Source organism: Dreissena polymorpha, chromosome 1, assembly GCF_020536995.1.
Source record: "Dreissena polymorpha isolate Duluth1 chromosome 1, UMN_Dpol_1.0, whole genome shotgun sequence".
Taxonomy (NCBI): domain Eukaryota; kingdom Metazoa; phylum Mollusca; class Bivalvia; order Myida; family Dreissenidae; genus Dreissena; species Dreissena polymorpha.
This window is the reverse complement of record NC_068355.1, coordinates 95676464-95696931: the sequence shown is the minus strand read 5'-3', so window position 1 is coordinate 95696931 and position 20468 is coordinate 95676464. Positions and strand designations below refer to the sequence as shown.

Sequence of the window (20468 nt, the reverse complement as noted above, 5' to 3'; positions counted from 1 at the left end):
TTTTTAAGCCACAATTTATCATGCACTGTTCGCGTAATGTTAATGCCAAGTGTCACATTCTATGAAAACTTCCCGAAGATAGTTAACCGTGATTCATTCACACTGACGAACTAATTGGCAACATCTAACAAGTCCATTGCGTCGGTAGCACACCTGTGCACGTGGAGCGTCATGAGGTGGGTGAGTCTCTCCTGTGTCATAGACGTCCGGAGGTACGTCTTCAGGCGTCTCAGGCCGGAAAAGGACCTCTCGCTGGTGGCGTTGGTGGCACCAGGACGTGGCAGAGGACGCGCATCACCTCCGAGAAAAAGAGGCGAGACTCAGGAGGCAAGTCGCGGAAGAACGTGACAATGTCCGTGATGGTCTTGACCTTCTTGTCCCGTACGGCGACCTGGTACGTCTCCAGCTGAGTGGTGAGCGCCTGCTCGTTGAAGTCGTCCCTGTAGAAGTCCATTACGCTCCGCAGATGAGTGGCGTAGTCACCACCACGGGCGCAGCACACAAGACGGTCTTGGAGGGATGTGTAGGTTTTGTAGCCTGGCTGATCGAATCTGTCCTTGATACACGCGATCACCAAATCGAATGCTTCAAAGTAGACCTGGCGGTACCGATCACGTGCTGTGGCTGGATACTCGTGGGCCCCGGTTCCAACGTCATAGCGTTTCGGCATCTTGCGTCGCCTGGGAACCACTGGCTCTCCTACGTCGACGTCATCGAGCTGGCTGTTGACGTCAACCCAAAACTTGTCGAAGGCATCGTCGGAGCGCTTGCAATAATTGATAATTGTAAACATTGGAAATAAAATGCTCCAGTGAAAAATCGAGAATAAAATAAAGAAAAGAAAAAAAAGTAACCCTCAACTGGGTTCGAACCACTGACCCCTGTTGTCCTGGAGTAAAAGTATAGGAGGTTTTGGGGATTCCGATAATGACGTCACGTTTGCACATGCTCAAATTTTGGCCGGCAACACTGCGACCATTCTGCTATTGTTTGAGTTTGATGATCCGCATCGTGATAAGGTTTCAATCATATTCGGGACCCTTTTAAAATACAACAAAATACTCAGAAATTTAAATTCTTTCAGATTAAATAGAATCCAATGAATGAACACAAATAAGGACGAAAACAAACAACAAATTGATTGATTCATAACATAACATAAAGAAACTACATGTATTTCAACCCATATGTCCGTAAAAACATACCTTGTTACAGATTAACTAAATCCTCTTGAAACATGTAAATGTTTTTATTTAATTGTTTACGCCAATTTTGACACTTCTTATTTCAGCATTTTTAACCACCCATTGTTTAATTGCCCCTTTGTTCATCACAAACCGATTATCAATATAAAGCATTTAAAGCATTTAATGACAAGCTTCAATACATGCCAAAATCTGTTGGACGGCCCCTTTAATGATCCAGCAGCTTAATTGGCCTTCTTTGGAAAAACGAAGATATAAGGCCGAGTTTCCATGCATCCGTGTCCGCGCTCCGGGTCCGCGTTCCGTGTCCGCGTTCCGTATACGGACACGGAGTATCGTTTCCATGCATCCGCCTATTACTTAAGCCTTTCCGTGTAAAAAGTTCATTCCAAACGTGGTGGTACTTGGATTAGGATAACGTTATTAGAAGAGCACACATTTTTATGATGACTGCTGCGGCAGCACTGCATGTTAGTAGACGGAAACGCAGACATAGGTACTGGTCACGTGCCATCATAAAAAACCGTCAAAAGTACGGTAATACTACCATCGTATTAGAGAATTAGAGCTGAACGATGAAGAGTTCAGGACCTTGGTAAGTTATTAATAATTATTAACAAAATATTTTAATATTGTCATAACCCAAGGTATACAACAATCCTAATTATCTCATTGTTTCATACCGCTATCAGCTAATATCTCCAACACCACAGTGCAGGAAGCCGAAACTAGCTGAAAAGCCACTCTGGACAGGCTGAATTAATGACAATTAGCATAGTTATATTGATAAACATTGCTGATTATTCGTATAACAGATTTCAAAACTTGTATGTGAACCCGCATAGACAAAAAAGAACATAAATAGCGACTTCTTATAGCGTTATATCTTGTTTGAAATATATACTGTGTCTTTTGAAAAGCGATTAAAGAGTGTACAATATGCATACGATATATATTCGTTTGATGCAATGTCTTTGTCGTTGTATTCTTTCATACATTGGTTGTATATTTCAGGGTGATCACTTACTAAATATATTATTTTTTCACTAATATTTATGCTTGAAAGTCGACCATTCGTGTTCACTTCCGTCCGTGTACTGAGTCCGCGTCCGTGAAAAATCGCTCACCGAGCGATTCTTCACGGACGCAATTCGCGGACGAAAAATGCGGACGCGGAACGCGGATACATGGAATCGCTCCAACAGATTTCAACCAGTTAGTTTTTTTCGCGGACACGGACACACGGACACGGAACGCGGACGCGGAGACATGGAAACCCAGCCTAACGCTGACTTAGTACTTATGTATAAAGTTGTGCACAGCCTAGTAGCAGTACCAACATCAATTCTGCATGTCCCATCAGTTCGACACGATATGAAATTCATCCCTTACCACTGTAAGATAAATGCGTATCAACATTCTTTCTCCCCACGAGTTATTGTTCCGTGGAATCGTCTACCCGACCAAGTGCTTCAGCTAGACACAGTTGACAGTTTTAAGGCAGCGAGCTACAGCCGGCTGTGGGGGTGTGACGGGCTATTATTAACAGTGTATATGTATAGTGTACATACAAGTTGGACATTTTAAGTCACGTTTTATATTTGGCGCATCCGACCCCGCGCACATGCACAATCACCCGCACCTTCACCCGATGCCCAATAGGATTTTGTGAAGTATCTCATCGAAGTCGAGGATGATGATGATGATGATGATGATGATGATGATGATGATGATGATGATGATGATGATGATTATGATGATGATGATGATGATGATGATGATGATGACGATAATGATGATGATGATACCAAATTCACATGCTGCCGAAACGGGAATTGAATCCGGTCAACAAAGTGAGACATGCATGAAACAATCCCCGGCGCCCAACAATCACTGCGCTAACCAGACAGCGCACTGCATTTTTCTCTCTCTCTCTCTCTGTGTGTGCGTGCGTGCATACGTGCGTGCGTGTGTTATTCAGAGTTTATTTACATGTCGCCGCCCGAGTTTTCGGGACTACATTATGTGCGGACCAGACTGCATTTCTTATATTCTGCTGTTTCAATATATTAGGAAGATTTGGCCGCATATTACACTTAGGTACTTACGTGCGGGCAGACGCTTTTCGTGATTTACGCAAGCGTCTCTCCGTCAAGATTAATATTGTCCTTGACCCACAATTTTAACATGTTTCTTCTACAAACTGTCACATAGAGGTGATAATTTAAATGGCCTCATTTAGACGAAGAAGCAGTAGTTTCTTTCGCGCATTTAAAGATGCAGATGATGTCGATGTTTATGCTATGGACAGAGGGGCCACTGCGGCAGCCCAGAATCGCTGGCATTTCGAGTGTGCATGGGAAGTTGCAAATAAAGGTAGTTGTTCTTGAAAGTTGAATGCTCTGAGCTTTAATAAGTAGCATGTCTATCCAGATTACTAGATTAACCGAAAACGCAATAGCATTACCGAAAGCGCACTGGATATATGCGTTACGTATACAATACAGTCGATTTGTGTATAGCGGATTTTAGTGAGTAACGGATAGCTTAAACGTTTTTTGCAAAATACTTCTATTTTATGTTAAGATTTATAGTTTTCTATTAATTTAATACAAATAGCCTATCATTGTCAAGTCGATTCATGTTTTTGTTGATGTGTGTCAATGTTTACAACAGTTTCTTTTTTCCAAAGCAAAACAAGGTCACGTTATGTACTCACCGTTTTTTATGACGACAGGAAAAGTGCAGACACATGGTTTCTTTAATTTTGCAGATTTTGTTTGGTAAACATAATGTTCATTGATGTAATATTTTAGTATTATGTGTCCTTTACAAAAGTAAGAATGCTCAGAAACCAAATTGATGCGTACCACGTAAAATAAGGGGATTTCAGGGGATTTCGGGGGATTTCAGTATTTCTACACACCGTAAAATAAGCATGGAAGCTGCAACTCGGGATTTAGTGAATAACGGACATGTGGTGACCCATATTCAGGAATGTGGGGATTGTCTCAAAATAAATATAAACCCAATTGAAGTTGTCCAATACACATGTGGTAAGCGTGTGGCTATGATATTAATAAGTAAAAACATCTTTTTTAATGAAAAATAATCAAATTATAATGAAAAATCGATTTCTCTGAAAACATATTTTCCGTAATCAAATCTATATATAGATTCAACTCAAAATGACCCGAATATAGGGTGCATCGCTTTGAACAGCAATTACTTCATCAATTGTGCAGCAATTTCCATGAATTTGGTCTTCTTAAACGCAGAAATGAATTTCCTTTCTGGAAATGTACATATATTGTAATTATTTTTTACAAATGCTGTGTCAAATTTTAATAAATAACACGATACACATGTAATCCGATAAAGACCTAAGCGATCCTTTAATGGCTGATTCAGTGTACCATGAAATTCGCGCTGTAAACAAATAATATTTTTGGGAAATTTAAAACCGCTGGCATGTTTTAATAGGAAAGACGTGTCTATCTAGGTTTAATTACTGAATGCATGGTGTTTATGTTGAAATTAGACTCGAAGTCCTTAGCTATCTGTTATACACCAATCGACTGTATTAGGATAATTAGTAACATGCTGTTAATACAAATGTTTCAAGTCACATATTAAAATGTTTATTGTTGATAATTTGAGATACCTTTGCTATATTGTTGAAATTTATTGAAATGCAAACTCGTTATTTGTATGTGTTCTTTAACGTTTTATTCGTTCAATGTAAAAATCGCCCCGGTTTTGAGGAGAGAAAAAACGTGTACATTCTAATACGTTACAGGTGTGCAAAGGATATGCATACTAGATAGGTTATAATAGTTTTTGTCAATAGACCGTTCCAGATTTTAGTAATTACCCAAATACACTGTAACTTCAATATAACGCGGTCAATGGGGTCCAAGCCGCGAAACAGCGTTATAACGGATCCACGTTATAAGTTTTGAGCTCATTTACTGCAGGGCGCTATAAAAAAAAACAACAGGTATAGAATAGCCAATAATATAGGTCATGTATATTGCCATTCTGTGTTGACGCAAATACATGCATATAAACCGAATCGTATCGATAATAGTATACATACCGCTTTTCTTATGTGCACATTTATCCGATAATCCAATAAAATTGCAACATCACTTAAAAAATAATAATCTTGAACATAAATGACGATATATGTTTAAGAAATTCGTAAACAACCGTACGCATATATGCCATTTTCAGAAGTGTTAAAGAGTACAGTGCATTATGGGGCAGAGCTTTAATTGGATGAGCGACTTTAAATTTAGATTGAATGCAATACGATTCATGTACAAAAAATGTTTTATTGCGTCATACGCATGCAAAAAACGTGTTTCCCGGGGACTTTCTGATACCGCGCGAAAATGAAAGTGAAACTCTGTTAACAATTACCGGTACACTGTGTTCGCATGTAAATAAATCGTCTGCATTATTTAATGTCTTATACATGAACTGAAAGATTAAATGACATAATACTAGAATGATAATGAAATGACAGAAAAAGTTGTTTTATACAGTGGTCAGTATATTTCACAGCCGCTCATTTAATATAGTCAAACTGCAACCATATCAAAGTAAGAATGTTTTAATCGTTTTGAATTACTTTAATTGTATAACTATCCCGCTTGCACTTAACTTATGGAAATTATCGCACTGAACCGCTCTGATGAGGAATACATGTAATAAACACTGACATGCGAGTTTTTCACACCTTTATTGACATTACACAACAGATTAACACCAATTAGCTGTCGGTGATGTCTAACCTCGAGGCGATTATAATCGGTTCAACGGACGGTTGAATAAAGCAATCAACATGTGATTGCCGCCATCTTTGAATTGTCTGAAAATACATGAAGTTGCATAATACGGATTTGAATCAGAAATGGAAGGTTGGAGAAAAAATGGGATCCAAGCACCCCCCGCGTTATATTGGATTCAGCGTTATAACGGAGCGCCTTATATTGGAGTTACAGTGTATCTCCCCTGAATACTCTCCGCGTCCCCCATCACACTACTGCCTAACAACCGGTAACATATATAAGAGAGCGCCAATTATTCAACGGATAAATTTCTTTCTTTTTGTAATTTTTTTTGTTTGTCATGCAAATTCCGGAAATAAAGTTTTTCTGCTAGAAGAGATGTTAAGCTAGTGTTTTAACAGAAAAAATGTTTGAAAAATGTGCATTTTTTTGGTATTTGTCTAGGAAAAGAAACACGTTGACACATTTAAAAAAAACCATTTAATAAAATTAAATGCAATATTTATCATATGATTATTTGCATCAATCTTAAAATCGTGTAATCCTTCCCATTCCAGTGTTGAATTGCCCGTTTGTTTGGCATAATCCGATTATCTCGTTTTGATCAGATATTATCCAGACTTAACTAACAACTTGTAGTCATCCCGGGGTGTCATAAACCACACTGTAAAATTTACCTAAAAACATAACATTTAACGTATTTAGCGGGTATCGGTTAATTAAAACTACGTCATTTCGTATGAAGATTTAATGTTACGGCAATGCACGAACGACATCATAAAAACAAGAAATTACATTTGATACCAACGGGGGTAAATAATGTTTAAAAAAAATATGTATCTAGATATATGTGTGTTAAAATGTTAGATATTTGCCACTCATACTCACTAGTAACGAGTTTTCAATATACATGAATACACATGTTTAATTTGCATCATGTCAAGTTGTGTTTTTCAGTTGTATGTTAATATTCCTCAATAGCGTCATTCTCTGTAAAAAAAAACATCAAATTAAAATTACATGTAAATACTGTCATGCACTTCGCTTTTAATAGGGCTTTGTAGTACGTTTATATTCAATGCACCCCTTACACTTTCTATCACTCACGTGTTTATCACACTAACGTACTTATGCCGTTCATAATTATATTTTTATAATTAGATGTATTACTATTGTAATTTATTGAAGCTTTTCTGCAAAAAATAATACGGCTTATGGTTATGCATAGAGCTCTTTGTTGTGTCAAATTGTCGGCCTTTCAGTCTTCAGATAATCTTTACTTTGATGCTAATGACGCGTTTTTTTAAGATGCCAATAAATGCATTAAAAAATTCTTTTGGTACTAAATAATATATTTTTGAAATATTATTTAGGTGTTTTTTTCAGAGTTTCGTTTCGATTAATTGACTAAACAAGCGTTGTTATCCATATGTTTTGCGTTACTGCAAAAACCTATAAAATACATTTTTTAAGATGTTTGGTTTATAGCTGTTAAATGATTCCAAAGATGAAAATCTACTCAACTAGATATAGTCACTTTCTCTTCATCTTCCATATAATCTCCTAAAAGATCGCTAAGATCAATATCACTCTCCTAAAAGTTCGGGTTTTTGTACGAGACATAATTCCAGCTCACAAAATAAAATTTAAATCCAAACAACAATTTGTTTATATCTGATATCAGTTAGAACAAGAAAAATAATAGAAGGCGTATCAAAAATACCATACTTAATACAATATGTTATGATTTTAGAGTATAGAGTTTTACCCATTTCAAACAATTAGCGTTAATTAATTGCGCGAGAATCTTTAATAAGTATAATCTGCTTGATGTTGCGGCTATTAAAATCAACACAACAAGACATGCGTGAATTGTTTGTAACAAGTAATAAGTAAAATGTCTAATCAAAATAATATGAGCGACTGAACCGGCAAATTTTCGCCGATGATTACCACTTGTTAACACACACACACACAAAACAAACACACAAGAGCATTTTAATTTTTTTATTTTTAACAATCAATCTCAACTTCAAACAATCAATTTAACAACAAAAAATGTGATAATCGTCTGAAAATTATTCATTAAGTAATTTATTTATCCGACATCGGCGAAGCGGGTATTTGCTACGTCTTTGGCTTTTGGAATCGCTGACTCGCAGAAGTTGGCAGTAGTGTAATGGCGGACAGTCATGTGACTGACAATATGGCGACGGTCAATTTATCGATTCTTGAACGGTCTATATACAGTTTGCTAATATTGACATACAATTATATTTATTTATTATTTATGTCTCCCAGGTTCATTTTTTTACATGCGCAGAGACATTTAGGCGTAAAAAAATAATTGTTTGTTTCCGGCGGCCTGACCCTACCTATTTTTTTGCCGCCGGTCCTGATCTTTTTTGAGCCCAAAATTCTAAAAAAAATCGGACTGCGTATTTTTCGGCCACGTCAATTAACTGTCTATGTTATCCACATATTATTTTTAGCTCATCTATCTTTTGAAAAAAATTATGAGCTATTGTTATCACCTTTGCTGCGGCGTTGGCGTCCGGTTAAGTTAAGTATCAATGCTATTGAATTCAAACTTGTTACACTTACTTACTATCATGAGGGGATTGGGCAGGCAAAGTTAGATAACTCTGGCTTGCATTTTGACAGAATTATGTGCCCTTTTTATACTTAGAAAATTGAAAATTTTGGTTAACGTTTGTGTTAAGGTCCATTTTATTCCTTAAGTATCAAAGCTTTTGCTTTCATACTTGCATCACTTACTAACTATCATAAGGGGACTGTGCAGGCAAAGTTATGTTACTCTGACTGGCATTTTGAGAGAATTATGTGCCCTTTTTATGTCCCCCACCACTATAGTGGGGGACATATTGTTTTTGCCCTGTCTGTTGGTTGGTCTGTTGGTTGGTTGGTTGGTTGGTTGGTTGGTCTGTTTGGGCCAACTTTAACATTTTGCAATAACTTTTGCCATATTGAATATAGCAACTTGATATTTGGCATGCATGACTGTGTATCTAATGGAGCTGCACATTTTAGTGGTGAAAGGTCAAGGTCATCCTTCAAGGTCAAAGGTCAAATATATAGCTTCAAAGCAGCGCAAAAGGGGACATAGTGTTTCTAACAAACACATATCTTGTTATACTTAGAATATTGAAAATTTGGTTAAGTTTTGTGTTAAGGTCAACTTTTTTCCTAAAGTATCAAAGCTATGCATTTCATACTTGCAACACTTACTAACTATCGTAAGGGGACTGTGCAAGCAAAGCTATGTAACTCTGACTGGCATTTTGACGGAATTATGGGCCCTTTAACTTTGAATATATGGTAACGTTTTGTGTTAAGATCCACTTTACTTCTAAAGTATCAAGGCTATTGCTTTTAAACTTCAAATACTTTCATGCTACCATGAGGGTTCTTTACCTGGCAAGTTGAATTTTACGTTGACCTTTGAATGACCTTGACTCTCAAGGTCAAATTATTAAATTTTGCTTAATTTGCCATAACTTTGTTATATATGATAAGATTTGATTGATACTTTGCAGGGCCATCAATCTATCAAATCTGCCGCCGAATTTCGGTGGCAGTCCCCCACCTGAAAAGTATACTTTTTTCCCCTTTTTGGGGAAAAATTCCCCTTAAAAAAAAAAAAAAAAATTTTTTTTTTTTTTTATAGAAAGATGTGTCTCCTGATTATTATATCTCAATTCTATTTCAATTTAAACTTTTCAAACATACTAAATTATGAAAAATGCAATGAATATAGTGCAAACATGTACAAATGAAATAATGAGAGAGTAAGTAAAAAAATCCCCCAAAAAGGGAAACGCTGCGAAAATTCCCCCACCTAAGGGCTGCGGACCCCTTCCCCCAAAGTAGTGTGAGGGCCCTGCTTTGACAAAACAACTCTTACCTGACATACCACAATAGACTCCACCCAAACCATCCCCCATGCCCCCTCCAAATCCCCCCTGAATCCCCCCTCAATCCCCCCATTATTTTTTTTTTAATTAAAGATCATCTAATAAATTTCCACCACACCTTCACACTATACCCCCACCCCCCACCCCCCAAAAATAATTTTTATGCCCCCGGTATGGTGGCATATAGCAGTTGAACTGTCTGTCAGTCAGTCCTAAAAAACTTTAACATTGGCCATAACTTTTTCACTTTTGAAGATAACAACTTGATATTTGGCATGCATGTGTATTCATGGAGCTGCAAATTTTGAGTGGTGAAAGGTCAAGGTCAGGGTCATCCTTCAAGGTCAAATGTCAAATTTATGGTGTCTGTCCGTCCGCAAACTTTAACATTGACCATAACTTTTTCAATATTGAAGATAGCAACTTGATATTTGGCATGCATGTGTATCTCATGGAGCTGAACATTTTGAGTGGTGAAAGGTAAAGGTCAAGGTCATCCTTCAAGGTCAAATGTCAAATATATAGCGTCTGTCTGTCCGAAAACTTTAACATTGGCCATAACTTTTTTAATATTGAAGATAGCAACTTGATATTTGGCATGCATGTGTATCTCATAAAGCTGCACATTTTGAGTGGTGGAAGTTCAAGGTCATCCTTCAAGGTAATTTTTTTTATAAATTATTCAAAGCGGCGTTCTCATGAAGCTGCACATATTGAGTGGTGGAAGTTCAAGGTCAAGGTCATCCTTCATGGTCAAGGTCATCCTTCTAGGTCAAAGGTAAAAAAAAAATCAAAGCGGCGTTCTCATGAAGCTGCACATTTTGAGTGGTGGAAGTTCAAGGTCAAGTTCATTCTTCAAGGTCAAGGTCATCCTTCAAGGTCAAAGGTAATTTTTTTTTTTAATTCAAAGCGGTGTATAATCCTGTATATTCCAGTTTTAAAGCAAATTCTGGTAAATATCTACTATAAAAGTGCTCAAGAATAACAAGAAACACAAACAATCACCAATTTTCTTAAGCATCATATACATTTTGGCATTTGATACTACTGTGAAACCATTATTAATCGTCAGGCATTAATTTTCATAAATTTCGTCAATCGACCAATCGGCGAATTTAAGATCCAAACGAACAATCATGCTCTATGTTTGAACAAAAACAAACACCTAGTTGAACAATATTTTAAAACTTTACCGTAGACATGAGGCATTAATTTCCAACATAATCCATGCAGACATTCACTGCTGTTTCGTAATCAAGATTAATCCGGTTTTGACACAAAGGGATGTAGATTACACAAGGTACTTAACTGACATGTGACACTTCTTTAAAACGCGTGTGCATTACAGCTGTATCAAATGCGTTGACTTTGTTTATGTAGAATGGTAATGAATTAGCGCTAATTGTTTATAACTTTATTACCCATTAGGTGCATAGTGTTTTTCAGGGGTGTTGCATATTAGCCATCACGCAGCGAATGCCGATGAAAGACAATAAACCAAATGAAAAGATGACGATGTATGATCAACATGCGTATTTATCACAAATTAATAAAGAATATTTTAATTGCTGTTTGTTGTTTGATTGTTTGCGTTTAACCACACTTATTACTATTTTATATGTTCAATTTATTTATTTATAAATTATTGACATTATTGATTTATATACCGGTAGTTTACTTTTTAAGAACAAACACTCACATAGAGTTTCTAATTTTAATGTTGATATCAGAATAAAAAAAGCATTTTATTTGAAAAAGAAACCACTTGACAAACTGGAACCTCTTTCGTATAACACAAACAGTTTTAAAACAGTATTGACAGCATTTTAATAAAAATCATACCAACTAGAACACATACCCGATTGGCAATTGGCTTCGTTGTTACAAACACTCGTTAACGGTTATTCGATCCCACTTGTCCGCTAATCATAACAATGAACGTGTTAATGGCATACATTAAGAGGGTCCATTACTGTCCCTTGATAACAAAAGACTAGTTAATTGGCATGTGACAAACAGGCCCCACCTCCTGCAGTGATTCTCAAGTGTGTTCCCGCATTCATACCACGATTTTTTGCAACTGCGATTGATCGCGAGTATGTATTACACACAAATCGGATATTGACTGACGCATTTTTTTAAAATTCAAAATCAGAAATCGGCGAATTTAAGTGCTGACGAAATCGTCATTTTTATAAAAATGACGAAATTTTGTGCTGTAAAAAAATAAATGGTTTCACAGTATTTATCCCCACGCTTTTTGAAAAAAAGGTGGGGATATTGTGGTGATCTCCGCCGTCCGTCTGTCCGTCCGTCTGTCCGTCCGTCCTGGCCACTATCTCCTCCTACACTAAAAGCACTAGAACCTTGAAATTTACACACATGGTAGCTATGAGCATATGTGCGACCCTGCACTATTTGGAATTTTGATCTGACCCCTGGGTCAAAAGTTATAGGGGTTGGGGTGGGGCCGCGTCAGAAATTATCACTCATTTTTTTAGGTTATTTTACATTTACTTCTTTATTTCTACACCGATTCACTTCAAATTGATACTGGACCTCACCTATGACAATACGGTCAATCTCAACCATGCATGGCCCCATTCCCAACCCTGGGGCGCCCCGCCCACATAGGCCACACCCACCAAAAATTTCCATTTACTATAATTTTTTCATTTCTACACGGATTCACTTCAAATTGATACTGAACTTTTGTTATGACATTAGGGTCAATCTCAACTATGCATGGCCCTAATCCCAACCCTGGGGCGCCCCGCCCACATAGGCCACACCCACCAAAAAATTCCATTTACTATAATTTTTTCATTTCTACACGGATTCACTTCAAATTGATACTGAACTTCTCTTATGACATTAGGGTCAATCTCAACTATGCATGTTCCCATAACCAACCCTGGGGCCCCGCCCACATAGACCACACCCACCCAAAATTGCCTTTACTATAATTTCTTCATTTCTACACCGATTCACTTCAAATTGATATTGAACTTCTCTTATGACAATACAGTCAATCTCAACTATGCATGGCCCCATTACCAACCCTGGGGCGCCCCGCCCACATAGACCACACCCACCCAAAATTGCCTTTTACTATAATTTCTTCATTTCTACACCGATTCACTTCAAATTGATACTGAACCTCTCTTATGACAATACGGTCAATCTCAACTATGCATGGCCCCATTACCAACCCTGGGGCGCCCTGCCCACATATGTCACACCCACCCAAAATTGCCTTTTACTATAACTTCTTCATTTCTACACCAATTCACTTCTAATTGATGATGAACTTCTCTTATGACAATACGGTCAATCTCAGCTATGCATGGCCCCATTACCAACCCTCGGGCACACCTAGGTCAAACATTCGGCGTGGGGATACGCGTCGGCCTCTGCCGCGCCATTTCTAGTTAAAGATGTGATGAAAAAACTTCCAATCGGGGCTTTTTTTTTTGTCACTGAACACGTGTAAATCGCCTGACGTGATGTTCCCGTTTGTATAACACAAAATACACCCCCACTTTCCATGCGACGCTCTACATGTCTGCATAATTTTCATGCGCTTTTTATTGAGACAAAGGATAAAACACTTTTTATTTGATGCTATAATTTTTATGTCCCCCACTATAGTAGTGGGGGACATATTGTTTTTGCCCTGTCTGTTGGTTGGTCTGTTGGTCCGTTGGTCTGTTGGTCTGTTTGCGCCAACTTTAACATTTTGCAATAACTTTTGCTATATTGAAGATAGCAACTTCATATTTGGCATGCATATGTATCTCATGAAGCTGCACGTTATGAGTGGTGAAAGGTCAAGGTCAAGGTCATCCTTCAAGGTCAGAGGTCAAATATATGTGGCCAAAATCGCTCATTTTATGAATACTTTTGCAATATTGAAGATAGCAACTTGATATTTGGCATGCATGTGTATCTCATGGAGCTGCACATTTTTAGTGGTGAAAGTTCAAGGTCAAGGTCATCCTTCAAGGTCAGAGGTAAAATATATGTGGCCCAAATCGCTTATTTTGTAAATACTTTTGCAATATTGAAGATAGCAACTTGATATTTGGCATGCATGTGCATCTCATGGAGCTGCATATTTTGAGTGGTGAAAGGTCAAGGTCATCCTTCAAGGTCAGAGGTCAAATATATGTGGCCCAAATCGCTTATTTTATGAATTCTTTTGCAATATTGAAGATAGCAACTTGATATTTGACATGCATGTGTATCTCATGGAGCTGCACATTTTGAGTGGTGAAAGGTCAAGGTCAAGGTCATCCTTCACAAGGTCAAGGTCATCCTTCAAGGTCAAACATCATATAGGGGGACATTGTGTTTCACAAACGCATCTTGTTAATTGTCGTGTTAGCATTGAAATTCGGAAGCGTGTTTCTGAAATTCGGATTACAAATTTAATAATGCTCATTTCATAATCAAAGGAAACAGTTCCAGTTGTGTGTAATTAATTCAACTATAATTTGTTCAAAAGCATCGAACGAATGCTCCCATGTAACAACGCTACTCCATATAATAGACTTTTTATAATGCTATTTTTACGTAACAATTTATTTTTACTAAACACCGCTTTGTTTTGTTTACCTTGATATCATTATTTCGGATGACTTCTCTGGACGAAATGTGGAAGCATTTTTGTAAAATTTTCGTACCGGTATGATGAAAATCGTATCGCAATACAATATGCGGATTGCGTATTGCGATATATACCGATATACCGGTATATTATTGCAGCACTAATATTTTGAGTGGTGGAAGTTCAAGGTCAAGGTCATCCTTCAAGGTCCAGGGCCCTCAATCTATTAAAGCTGCCGCCAAATTTCGGCTGCAGTCCCCCACCTGAAAAGTATATTATTTTCCCCCCAAAACTGATTTTTTTTCCCCTCAGAAAATGTAAAAAAAAATAAAAAATATTGCTGATTTAAAGTGGAAAATTGACTCCAATATATCACGGTCCGTTATATTGCTTTGTCCAATATAGTTCTAACGAAAAAGAAGTCTTGTTTCCAGTTACCCGACCAACCCTGTTTTTTAACCGCCGACGTTTTTTCTGTTATATAATCTGTACCCAATGTAATGTCCGAAATTTACGCAACTGCGGAAAGCATCTGAATCGTTCAGAACTGTTATTTTTGTTCATGTTTTGTTGCATTGACATTTATTCTAATCAATAAATGCTTTATTCAAAATGCAGTCTTCAGTTTTCAAAGAATATTTATTTGTACAGTAATTTACTGATAAAGACAAAAGCTTTTTCTGTTACAAAATCCGTGTCCGAATTTTATGTCCGAAATTTACGCAACTGAGGAAAGCTTCTGAATCGTTCAGAACTGTTATTTTTAATAATGTTTTGTTTCATTTACATTTATTCTAGTCAATAAATGCTTTATTAAAAATGCAGTCTTTAGTTTTCAAAGAATATTTATTTGTACAATAATTTACAGATAAAGACAATCTGGATCAAACATCTTATTAAGAACTACAAATGTATATCTGAAAATTAGTACTGCATTTCACACTGCTGATACCTGAAAATAATGACATTCTCATTGAGTTAAATATTCAATTAAGTGTTGTGGCAGGGACCTATACAAACAATGTTTGTATAGGTCCCTGGTTGTGGTTAGAAAAAAAGCCTACCTACCGACCCACATTTAAATTAGATTACTGTAAATGGTCATAAGATTGAGTAAAAGTCCACCTTTCTGTCCTATAGACAGTCACATTTATAGAAATATTTGTTTATAACAGATAAACACAGTTGTTGTTGTTTTTTTTAATAAAAATTCCCCCATTTACAAAAAATTCCCCCTTCTTAGGGCTGCGGACTCCTTCCCGCAAAGTAGTGTGAGGGCGCTGAGGTAAAAAAAATAATTCAAAGCGGCGTTCTCATGAAGCTGCACATTATGAGTGGTGGAAGTTCAAGGTCAAGGTCATTCTTCAAGGTCAAGGTCATCCTTTAAGGTCAAAGGTAAAAAAATAATTCAAAGTGGCGTTATAATGAAGCTGCACATTTTGAGTGGTGGAAGTTTAAGGTCATCCTTCAAGGTCAAGGTCATCCATCAAGGTCAAATGTGATAAAAATATATTTCAAAGCGGCGTTCTCATTAAGCTGCACATTTTGAGTGATGGAAGTTCAAGGTCAAGGTCATCCTTCAAGGTCAAAGGTAAAAAAATTATAAAAAATTCAAAGTGGCGCAATAGGGGGCATTGTGTTTCTGACAAACACATCACTTTTTTTTTTCAAACATGGTTAAAAAACACAAATATTTTTTTTATTTTATTTTTGAAATACCGTCCAACCATCCCACCCAAGAATCCCCCCCCCCCCCCCCAAAAAAAATAATTATTTTTTCATTTTTTTTTGCATTTTTGAAAGATAATGTAATAAATGACCACACCCCCACACTTTACACCCCTCTTCACTCCACCCCTCCCTCCTTTGTGATTGAAATTGAGATAGGTCCCTACACCTTTAAAAAGAAAAATAGATGAGCGGTCTGCACCCGCAAGGCGGTGCTCTTGTTATTGTTATTGAAGCGCACATGGTAGCTGGCCAATCAGCATTGAGTTTGCTCACACAGTGGTAGCTGGCCAATCAGCATTGAGTTTGCTCACACAGTGGGTCATTCATGCGCAGACACTGTACACTTAGAAAACACAGTTGATCTTGTCGTCTGCCAACAATATAGCGTCCGCTGGCAAACATCGTATTTAAAGACTAACAAATTAAAAGAAGGGTAACAATAAATAAATTATTTCTAAGCTGATTACTTAACACCTTTCTCCCGACTATCGATCTGAATTAACGGATGATAATTAAATAATTAGTTCTATTTCGACGATGTTACACCTGTTTGTTGATTATCGTTTGAAATTAAAAGGTGATAATTAATTTGAAAGGTGATAATTAACTTGTTTTTTACCCACAAAAAATGCTATTGTAAAGCAATATGTCAATCAAATTGTATATTTGCTAGGTTTTGCAATGTCTGCAGTCAAACGATATGCATATTTTATTTAATGTGTTAAACGCGTAAAAATTTTCGGACTGTCGTTTTCGGATACATTATTTTTTCGTTGATTATAATTTATTTTCAAAGTTCTTTATAGAAGAAATAGAATGACGAATACACATGCGGTGATACGGACGATGTGGTTTATAATATTTTAAATTGTAATCACCTGAAAATACAATTGGAAATACTATAAAAAAGAACAATTAGTAAGGGCTCTGGATGGGGTTGGGGATCTGCCCTTTATTCCTGTTGTGTTCCTGCGGCTGCGGTTCCAAGCCCACCGGCCTAATTTTCAGGATTTCAAATTTGGAACGACACCCCTAGTAAATGTACATCTATAAAATAACTTATGTTTGTACCTTACTAATTATTTCTATATTAAAAACTGTATGTTACATTTAGTGTTTTTTCCCAGGAGGGCAAAGGGGCATGGCGCAATTCTTTCAAAAAGGGCATTTTAGTGTGCAGTTTAGGCAAAAAAGGGCAAAAACGTTCCCTGAATACCTGTATTACGGGGAAACATGTAATCGTATCAGAAGCAGTTGTGGAAAAAATAACATATAAACAAGCACATTTAATGGTAATAGATGTACATGTGTATTTAACTTACTATGATTTATATTAATATATTTACCTTGCAATGTACATTTAAGTTCCATGCTGTTTCAATAAACTGTACAGCACGACAAACATAATAAAGCAATATATGCATATGAATCTGATTATACACAGATCTACTAACATATAAATGAAACCATGTTTGTCTTATCCCATTTTCTAACAATAATCTTGACAGATGATTAAAATATCATTGCGAGTAAATTGATCGCTAATAATATGCAAACACTCGTTTCCGTGACATACATCCACCGAGTAGATTACAAATAAATAAATAATGTTGTTGCTATCTAAAACATTTGTATGCATCGTTGATTATCATAGACATTTCATTAATTCCTTTTTAAAGTATAATCTCCATCGTTATTTCGATCGTTTACGACGTTAGTTGCCATTTTTGCCGAGTCACAATTTAATTCTGTAAAGTCCGCCATGTTGATAAAATGTCAAATGATGTACGCAACAGATGCGCATAGCAACGTTAAATCGTATACGCGATTAGCATTTTGTTAAATTACAATGTAGTATACGTCTCAGTAATTATTTCAATAATTAGATCTAATTACGATAAAGAATAAATTTGTTTGTGATTTTAATTTGTAATTATGCGTAAAAATGTTTTGATATAACTGAATAATGCGTGCAATGCACAATTGCCACGAGAATAACATCGAGTTTTTCATCAAAAGTCTCCGGAGTAATGTATTTATCGTGGAGTAGTACACATTGCCAACCGAAAAGGAGCGCTTGGTATAACATAGCCTCAGGCATTATCGATTGATACTGACACGGGGTTATTCACGCATGACTAATTCACAGCTTTGGAGCAGTCAGTTTGACTACCTATAAATCGAGCACTGTTATAGATTAAATCTATTCGATTAATATAGTCGATTAGACGTTGACGTCTCTCGAGTAAATCAAGCACAGTTGGAGCGTCACAGACAATCAAGGAAGCTGATTTTGCGGACCAAGTTAGATCGTGGCAATAAAGATGTTATCGATAAGGGCGCATGGCGAAATTTGCCTTTGAAAATAAGGGCGCGTGACGAAATTTGCCTTTGAAAAGGGCAGAGTGGCGATCCGGGAGGGCGGCGTGGCTTTTCGCCACGCTAAAATGGCCTGGGAAAAACACTAACATTATGATATGTGATATGCCCTTGTTGTCATTTAAAGAAATATAAACAAGTTGATAGTACATGTATATATAATTATTTCAAAACCAGTTTTCGCGCATCGAAAAACAAAAAACTGGTTGGCTCAAAGAAACTTTGGGACAGCCTAGCCATGGTAGATAGACCCCACAACACCAGTACATAATGTAATCTGAAAATGTGGTCCTTTGGAAGCATAAACTGCATCCAAGAAATATAATAGCACACCTAGTTTGATTGGGTCTGTTCATGGTGATAATGTAATTACATGCAACACCACTCGCGTCCCCCTAGCACGGCTTTTGGGCTATTTAATATATTATAAATTATAAATAATATAGTATACACTCCATGATCCCAAAGGAACAGAAAGTATAACAACACTAAATCCTATAGACACTGAGGGTCAAGCTTGCTGCGACTTTAGTTATGCCTTTTATTGGTCATAAAATGGACTATTAAAGTAGTTGCCAGAAGTCAACATTAAACTCGGAAGTAAGGAAAGCAACAAATGCAAAATTAATGAACAGCAAGTTTTTATTATGCCCCCTTTGAAGAAGAGGGGGTATATTGCTTTGCTCATGTCGGTCGGTACATGTAGGTCGGTCGGTCGGTCCGTCTGTCCACCAGGTGGTTGTCAGACGATAACTCAAGAACGCTTGGGCCTAGGATCATGAAACTTCATAGGTACATTGATCATGACTTGCAGATGACCCCTATTGATTTTGAAGTCACTAGGTCAAAGGTCAAGGTCACGGTGACCCGAAATAGTAAAATGGTTTCGGGATGATAACTCAAGAAAGCATACGCCTAGGATCATGAAACTTCATGGGTAGCTTGATCATGACTCGCAGATGACCTCTTTTGAGGTCACTAGGTCAAAGGTCAAGGTCACGGTGACCCGAAATAGTAAAATAGTTTACGGATGATAACTCAAGAACGCATACGCCTAGTTTCATAAAAGCATTTAAATTAGGCCATATAGCATTACATACATCATCAAATTTATTGTACATACAGTTGTACACAAAAAAATGAGAAGAAGGTGCACCATGTACGCATACATGCCATACGTCCCGTATTGTCTGGGACAGTCCCGGAAATGAAGAACGTGTACCCCTGTCCCGGAAATCTGTCAAATGTCCTTGAATTTACAAAATCCATACATACATGTACCTTATCTTAGGCTTAACTGCACCTCGAATCTGTGTATTTCTGCAGCGTCTCCATGACAATGCCTACCCGAATAGGCAGACTATGCTATGTGTCAAAATCGATCAATTAACAGGGGTCCTGTTATCATATCGATTGTCTCACGTTCACGGTCAAACCGAAAAGGCGGCATTGTTAAATGTGGTTGTTAATTGACTTTAATCTACTACGTCATTATTTCCCGCTGCGTAAGGGCAAAGGATAGTTGTTCACACATCTGAAGTCCAACATTGCTGAGTAAAAAATTAAAAGTAGTTTATGGTCGCACGTTTAACCGACAAAGAAATTGAGTAAAAACGTAAGCATATAAAAATGTTATCCTCACTAGGTTTATTATTGTCTTGTTCTAAACCCCCAGTAAACATAACGTTAAAAATAATAATGTCTTGTTGTATTTGTTTTATTGTGATTGGTTGTATGTATTGTGAATTGATTTGAGTTGACGATCTAACGGTACTGTATTGTATTTTTTATTATATAAATGTTATAAATGAAT

At 37.0% G+C, this 20468-nt stretch overlaps 1 protein-coding gene across 1 annotated transcript in view; it reads left to right on the top strand.

Moving 5' to 3' along the window:
* The first annotated feature begins 3345 nt into the window (after positions 1–3345).
* LOC127841365 (glycogen [starch] synthase-like) overlaps positions 3346–20468 on the top strand; it is a 76504-nt gene continuing 59381 nt past the window's right edge. The window contains exon 1 of the mRNA XM_052370174.1: positions 3346–3581. Coding sequence (XP_052226134.1) covers positions 3434–3581 — 148 coding nt within the window. The 5' untranslated portion in view covers positions 3346–3433. The remainder of the gene's footprint in view (positions 3582–20468) is intronic.